Source organism: Aplosporella prunicola (assembly GCF_010093885.1).
Source record: "Aplosporella prunicola CBS 121167 unplaced genomic scaffold K452scaffold_151, whole genome shotgun sequence".
Classification (NCBI taxonomy): Eukaryota; Fungi; Ascomycota; class Dothideomycetes; order Botryosphaeriales; family Aplosporellaceae; genus Aplosporella; species Aplosporella prunicola.
Window position 1 is genome coordinate 1 of NW_022983679.1, and position 7,515 is coordinate 7,515.

General features: G+C 54.5%; 2 protein-coding genes across 2 annotated transcripts; one reads left to right on the plus strand and one right to left on the minus strand.

Annotated features, from left to right (window-relative positions):
• Positions 1-3,662: 3,662 nt before the first annotated feature.
• Positions 3,663-4,082, minus strand: K452DRAFT_46322 (uncharacterized protein). Its single transcript, XM_033546700.1, has one exon. The coding sequence runs from the start codon at positions 3,987-3,989 to the stop codon at positions 3,747-3,749; it is 243 nt and encodes an 80-aa protein (XP_033390945.1). The 5' UTR covers positions 3,990-4,082; the 3' UTR covers positions 3,663-3,746.
• Positions 4,083-5,374: 1,292 nt separating this feature from the next.
• K452DRAFT_363281 (uncharacterized protein) lies at positions 5,375-6,359 on the plus strand (the record flags this gene model as incomplete). The annotated part of the gene is made up of 2 exons (XM_033546564.1): positions 5,375-5,918; positions 5,964-6,359. Exons 1-2 carry the CDS (start codon positions 5,397-5,399, stop codon positions 6,357-6,359), a joined length of 918 nt encoding a protein of 305 aa, XP_033390946.1. The 5' UTR covers positions 5,375-5,396.
• Between the last annotated feature and the right edge of the window lie 1,156 nt (positions 6,360-7,515).

The following is a 7,515-nucleotide window of genomic DNA, read 5'->3' on the forward strand; positions in this document are numbered from 1 at the left end:
GCCGAGGCGGAGAAGATGTACCGGCGGGCGCTCGATGGAAGAGAGAAGGCACTCGGGCCGGGCCATACGTCGACGCTCTCCACGGTCAACAACTTAGGCCTTCTCTACCGTAAACAGGGCAAGCTAGCCAAGGCGGAAAAGATGTCAACGATTATCCGATTCTACATCTCTCAAGGATTCTACGAAGGAAAGCAGCACTTACCTTAATACCTACAACACTCCAGTGGAACAACCACCTTCTCCTAGCCCATCCGCTTTGGAAACCGCTTCCTCGCAGCATCAGAATTTAGTGGACAGGAATTCCATCGCGGGAAACAATTTAGCGGCCGTAGGTAGCAACCTCCAGGCCTCTGATCCTGATAAGCAGCATCGTCGGCAGTCTAGAAAAAGTGAGCAGTCCCAAAATAGAAGAGGTGGGGCTGCTTCGGGAGGACTTTTGTCACGGCTTACTCGTCCAATAGCAAGCTTGGCCCAGAGGGTACGGGAAAAAGTCTTAACAAAGACGGGGAAGCAACAGAAGTGACCGGCTAAGAGGATCATAGTACGAGCCACTCTAATAGATATACAGGCTTAGAGGCGGGCGGATCAGTTTCTTTGTTTTATTTGGAACCAGAAAGAACGTGGAGTTTAAATGGATCACTGGCAAATATGTAGAACTATGTAATCTTTACTATTCTCAGTATGTAATATAGCAAAACTTAGATGGCGGCCGTAAAGCAAAGAAATTGCGCGGAGCGAGAACGATTCACCACAAGAAGGCCTCTGTGCCCACATAGCCGTATCTGCGCGGATAACCTAGCAGAACCACAGCGTGCTCTCTAACAGCCCCCTAGAAGCCCTAAGCTTTGCCTATTGATAACACTATATAGACCCATCCAGTAATAGCACTTATCGTAACAAGATTATTTAGGCTATCCATGGCGTTAGTTAGAACATGTAGATACTCGTCTATGTGGCAACCGTAGATGCATCCGGGGCGGCGAGGTATGGAGGACCAGTCCAAGGTGGGGAAAGTAGAGCTGACGTTATCGGTTACTTGCGTGTCAATCTCCACACTCCAATAGCGGTGGTGTGCAGTGCGCAGTGCGCGTGTGCGGTGTGGTTGGACGGTCGATGGGGAAAAGTTGAGTCGGAGTCGCAGTACGTGATACCTCTAAACCTTAAACCCAACCAGCGGAGGCCCTTTGTGTAACATGGATGCCCTATCAAAGGCAATAAAAGCTCGAGCCGGTGCCGTGGAATCGATCACAGGTTATAGAGTGCAGTAGATCGGTGACGGCGGGAGCGCCGATAATGAGAAGCCAAGTTGTCGTCACAGGATAAGTGTTAATGGCGCTGATCCCTAATCTCGGCGCTGGTGGAAGTGTCTTATGTTGTATAGATGCTCTATCGAACGTAGGAAGAGCTTGAGTTGGTATTGCGAACGGCGGCAGCTCAGAATCCCAAGGCCCCGCGTTAGGCGCTGGCGGCGTACGGATGAGTGGTGTGCGCGTGTGATGGCCGATCGGAGGTGGGAGGAGGTGAAGTTGTCGTCGCAGGTAGGCAAACTGCAGTGCAATCAGAAACGTCAACGGCTCAGGCACGCGCATACTCCGTACGGTAGTCAGCAGAGACGCGCGGCATTTGCAGCCAGGGAATCCAAACTCCAAACCCTGGAACGTCGCTGTGTGGAAGCTCGGGTATCCCCTTCCCGCTCGTGTTACACCGGTGTACCCCCTCTGTATCCTCGAGGTCAGCGCAGAGGTCGGCATACGAGAGGTCGATGGTAGTCGTCTTGGCGAGGAGAAACGTTTCTGGCGGGAAGGTTTCGAGGATGGCTGGAGGGACGAAGTCCGTGATAGGGAGATTAACTAAGGGTACCAGGGAGGTGCTGCCCGATCTCGCTGCGGAAGGCCTAGAGTATGGATTAGTTACGGAGCGTAGATAAAAGTCGTAGGGTGAAATACTTCGTTCTAACTATAGCCTGCTTCGACAATAAGGGAGGATCGGCGGACTTTGCAATGGTATAACTGCCCGTCTAGCGACCTTCCGTCTTTACGCAAGACTAATATAGAAGGCAATGTAAAGGGTGACAAGGGGAGTATCGTAGGCACGTTAGCATCGAGACTAAGCTCGTCAGTATCGGTCTCGGTGTCGGATTTAGCGCCAGTGTTAAGGCGGACAAAGGCATTGCCAGGGGATTTTACATCGGCGAGCGCGGAGGCTAGCCCAGGCGATACGGCCTTTAGTTCATCCAGCTTACCGTCTATCCGTTTGATGAAGCTAACGGCCAAGCATTTGTGGAGAGCCAGCGGCGGGCCTATACGAAGAATAAGCTCCTCGAAGGTGCTACTATAATCGTACTACATAGTGTCGTTGGCCCACTCGGCGAAGCCGCTGCCCTCCTTAATCTGGTCTAGTAGCTCGCGGTACTCGTCGACCGACACGCGGTATTTTGCCCAGTCCGGCAACGGCAGGCGACAGTGGGAATGCCGGGCGCGGAGGAGAAGCGTTGGCGGCCTTAGGCGAGCGAAATCTAACAACTGCAAGGGAGAGAATCACGGAAGGGTGGACGCGACAGTGGTAGAGTAGTTGTGTAGCTAGCGGTGGTGATGTGGTAGCAGGGAGGGAGAGCCCTGACGATCCCCCACTGAAACGTTCGCTAGCGACCCCCCGCGTCTCCAGCGGCAAGCCCTGGCGTAGGCGCTCCAGGCGGTCCGGGTGAGCCGCCATCCATACGGTTAGCTAGCCGTTCGCTTCGTGTTTGTTGGCGACAGCTGTCTTGGTCTCAATGCTCAGCGCGATGGGTTTCCGACGCAGCGTGGCGTGGGCGGTGTGGTGGATTGTACGGGATGCAGTGGCGGGATGGATGCGGACTTCAGTGTAGAGGGCGTCAAGGTAGAGGGGAAAAGTAGCTATGACCGAGGGGACGGCGTAATCAACTATTTGAGCTTCGACGAGGGCACAGAGGTAGTGGCGCGGAACAAGGTCTTTTGGGTAGATACGCGCGTGGGTACTAGCTGTTGTTAGTTTAATAGACGGGCGGGCAGGGTTCCCTAATCCCCAATCTTATCTAGCCGCGTATGTCAAACGCCAGGAAGCGTACTCCCTATAAATCGCAGGCAGAGTAAATACAGGCCAGTTGGAGGCAGTTGAGCCGTACCAAAGAGCGAATCCTAGCTACACACCACCGATACGGTAGCCTGACCGTAGGCCATAGTCGTGGAGTTATCGCGTCGGAAGTTAATTCTTATCGCTACAGAGCCGAACCCGGCCAACGTCGGCGACGCAACACATAACATACCTTATGTCTACATCAACATTCCCGCACATCGTTTCTCCCCATATCCTTCCCACCATAATTCTGCAAGATAAACTCTATCACTACGTCCGATATAGGGTTGCCCAACCTCTTATCTCTAATGCTTTCGCGCGCCTATAGAACCTCCACCACGCGCTCTCCGCTCTCAACATCGGCCGCTAGATCGCGCAGATCGACGAGCCTCCACATCTACCTCCACCTTCGATACTATTGCGGCCGCGGCCTCGACACAACTATTCCCTACGCAAGATCTCACACAATCGGCGGAGGAAGATAGACGTAGACGAGACTGCGCCGCGCGGAAAGAAGAAGGCCTAGCTTATTGAGGTCGTGGATACCGGGCGCATGACGCGCCGGCGGGCCGCAGAGATGGCTGCGGAGAAAGATACGGGTTAGGTCGTTCCTGAGGCGATCGGGGCTGTATCTAAAACAAGTCGGATCGTTTTTAGGAATATTTAGGCACGCGAGCCCGCTCCGGGGGAGTGACTGGTTGTTTCCACTCGGTGGGAGCGCTCAAGGAGGCAATGTTTACTAAATAAGAGGCTATTATGACTGAGAAAATAAATAAGTTGACAGTGGACGAAAGGGTATGTACAAAAGGATGAAGCAAGCTTTTCTGCGGAAAGGACTGTGGACGTAGTAGTAAGCGTGGGAGGGCGCTCTCTGCGCTTAAAAAGCCCAACACCATACACAAAGAAAAGAAAAGAAAAAAGAAAGAAAAAAGCGCTCCGAATTTGATGACATGTGTAATGATTGATTTGGAAGTCTGTTGATTTGCAAATCCGTGAAGACGCGCTGCAGAATTTGGTGAGGTTCCCCACGTGGCGTTCAAAACGCGACTCAACACCACGCGATGTGGTAAACAGAGGGCTTGGATGCGACTATGTGGCGAGAGCAAGGACGGTGAGGCGATGCGGGGGCGGGAGCGGGAGCGGGTACGCGGCAGATCGCCGGCGCTAGCAAGGGCCCCCCCGGGAGATCGCCATCACATATATATATTGAAAAAGCGAATGTCTTGGCATACAAAAGACTCTGTGGCTGACCTGGTGCGCTCTGAGATCTAATTTACAAGGCCAAGGGTTCAAATCCCGGCTTTGGTGGGAGACCTTCGTATCGTCAAATGCGAACCTCTCTTTGAAATTAGGCGAGGGTTCCCAGAATTGAGGGGCCCGTGCGCAGACTTAATCGCTGCGCCGGGTAAGAGGGCTGTCCGGCAAAGACCCATCGATGATGGGTGTAATGGTGCGTAATGCTCTAGTCCACGTGAGTTTCTAATATCTATGGGGTGTTGGCTTGTGACCGTTGGCATGTGGCTTTGGGGATAATATATATATTAGAAACTTCGTGGGCTAGAGCTGCCTGCCTTCTTAAGAAGGCGGGCTTCTCCGCTTTAGTTTTTTTGCCCGCTGCGCACATGCGCGCTTTCACGCCTTTTTTCATTTCTGCCTTCGTCTGCGCCACAACCTACGCGTTGTTGTGAGGAAAGCCTTACTGTAACCTTACCGAGGCAACATTTTCGCTTTCGCTTTCGCTTCAGTTAGTGCCCTGCAGCTGCCTTCGGGTAGTCGGTCTTACCAGCAGTACGCCAGCTTGCGGAGAGGGATCCAGTTGTGGTATTTGGCAAAGTTATTTTTGGCATAAATTGCGTACGTAGAGATTCGATGGTTGGGTAGATCCTGCTGCGGCATAGGCGCTAGAGGGCCTGTTCGTTAGCAAAGTCGAGGGCAAGCTCGACGGGAAAGAGGTTCAGCTCCACGTTGAGAGCGGCTGCGGAGATGCGTCGGAAAGCGCTCGAGATAACAACTGCGGCCTGTTTTTAGATCCGAGTGAGTATCCTAACTACGCGCTCCTGGGGTCCTGCGACGCCTCGGTCGCCGTCGGGCATAAACCAGACGGAGCTATAGAATAGCATCTGGGGCACAACTGTGCCCTAGTAGATGGCTCTGAGTACAGCGAGCGAGGACCCCTAGAAGGAACCAGCAGCGGCGGAGAGCCCACCAGGGCGTCTTGCGGGACGGCGGGCGGGAGGGCCCGTCTACCGCGATACGTCCACAGGCCCAAGCCGGCCGTGCGCATCGCCGCCGACCTCATAGGCATGTGCACAAGCAGGTCCGGCCGCGGGGCGGTCGACGTCGCTGCCACCGCGCCCGCCTTGGTGACACGCCCACGCCGGCGTCGAGGAAGGAGGCGGTGCCAGCGAGGCGCGCAGCCCTCGAACCCGACTCGGCCACCAAGAAGTCATGCAGGGTCCGCCCCGTCCCGGGCGGCATGGCCATCAGGTCCAGCCGCGTCGCCCCAAGAACGAGGTAGCCGAGTCCGCAAGCGCCTACGGTCCTGCAGCGCCCCCGTCAGCCACGAAGAGAACGTCCATGACGCCAGCATACGCCCTCTCCGCACGCCTCACACGCCCGTCCTCTACCTCGCTTTCGACACACCCACCGAGACGCTCCATTCTCACCGAGCGCGCCAGCAGCGTCCGGCGGTAGCAGCTCAATACCGCCCTACACTATGCCCCCAAGCTTGTTTCGCCCGATGCGCCTTTAGGGTCGCTACTATCTCGCCGGCCTACGCCGCGACGCCATCGCTGGTCCGCCCGCAGCGGCCCCGGCGACCCTACGTGCGTCCACTGTCGCGCCCTGCGAGAAGCACCATCTCGCCCTAGCATCCCGCATGCGTGCCCGTCCTCGAGCACGACGACTACTTCTTGCGCGCCGCCGCCGTCTACGCCGCCTATCCCAATTACTCCGTCGCCCTCCCGCCCGGCTTCCTACCCATCTCTACTGACGACGTCTTCGCCGACCGCTGCATCTACTATCTCGTAGGGAGCTCTGCCGGGGCCAAGGCTTGTGACATCGATGTCAATTCTGGTGCCTACAAGGCTTGCGACGCGGTCGCCCACGCCCCGCTCTCTTACATACAGCTTTGCCCCCCGCAATTCGTCTGTTTCAACCTCTCCCTACCCGCGAGCGCCACGGCGTGCGCAAGTTTGTGCGCGGCCCGGACACCATGGCGGGCGCTAAGCCCGAGGGCGATGACAAATACACGAGTCCGCGATTGAGCCGCTGCTGCTGCTACCGTAGAGCCCTAGGAAGAAGCGGCGCGGTATAGACCGGAATCTCAGCGGGCTCGCCACCGGTCTTCTCGGCGCCGACATCTCCATCGGCAGGCGCGACTGAAGCCCGGGCGTCTCCTCGGCGATGCTCAAGTTGCTCGACGTAATCGGAGAAAATAATGGAAAGGTAGGAGGTAAATAAAGAGCTGGCTAGCTAGTATCTTTTTCAACTTTTATTAGATATTAGAATGTTCCACTATTATACCATCTTTCTTTCCACATTATTCTCTATAATTACTTTACTTCTTTCGTTGTTTCAACACTATGTTATTCCCCTTACTACATTCTCAAAGCGAGCACGTGACTGCTTCGCTCCTTCATGTATATAAAGCTCGCAGCTAGTCACTCTAAGAATCAAGCCGCGTTCATTCTTTACTTGCACGGTTTCAACCTACGCACCAACATATACCATCCCGGTTGGAAAGCCGAAGAGCGATCGCGCTGATCTAAATACTAAAGTAAAGCCTATACTCCGAATGCCAACCTCAGTGACCTAACGCTATTGTTGAAAAAGTTACAAACAAAAAGGAGACCTAAACGCCGAAGTAAATATACGGAACCCAGTACAGCAGGTTCTTCTGCCTTCTTGTGTCCTCGTTAGACAATATAGCATTCCGCATTGGCTGGGCACTGCCATTGTCGCTACAGCCCGTGACGATCTCAATATTTACAAAACCATCTCTTCCGTCTCTTCTCTGTTCCAGATCCCTATCGTTATCTCGAAGTGCACGAAGCGCCAGATATAGCCCTCGACACACCGCCTCATCGGTCATGCCTTCGTCCCTAAGCGTCTCATATAGAGTTACCGCTACATCGACACAATGGCTGTCGGATACTGCCCAGAGCGTTCCTACAACGTGTCTAAAGCCAGCAAGTTGGAAAGCGCTGACAAAATGGATCGCTTCATCAGCCAGTTGCTCTGCATTATTCGTGCCAGTTGAGCAGGCGGAAAGGTATCCTAGGAACGGCGAGTTCTCTTGCAGCCTCTGGTCTCGGAGATCTACTATAGTTAAAGGACTTTCCTGCCAGTCGCTAAGGAGCAAGCTGCTTTGCGAAGGCTCGACAGGGTCTGAGTATACGTGGCTAGCGAAATGGAAGATCT

What these genes read in the sequence shown, in the direction of transcription:
- K452DRAFT_46322 (XM_033546700.1), bottom strand. Translation starts at nt 3,989, where the DNA reads ATGGTGTTGGGCTTTTTAAGCGCAGAGAGCGCCCTCCCACGCTTACTA.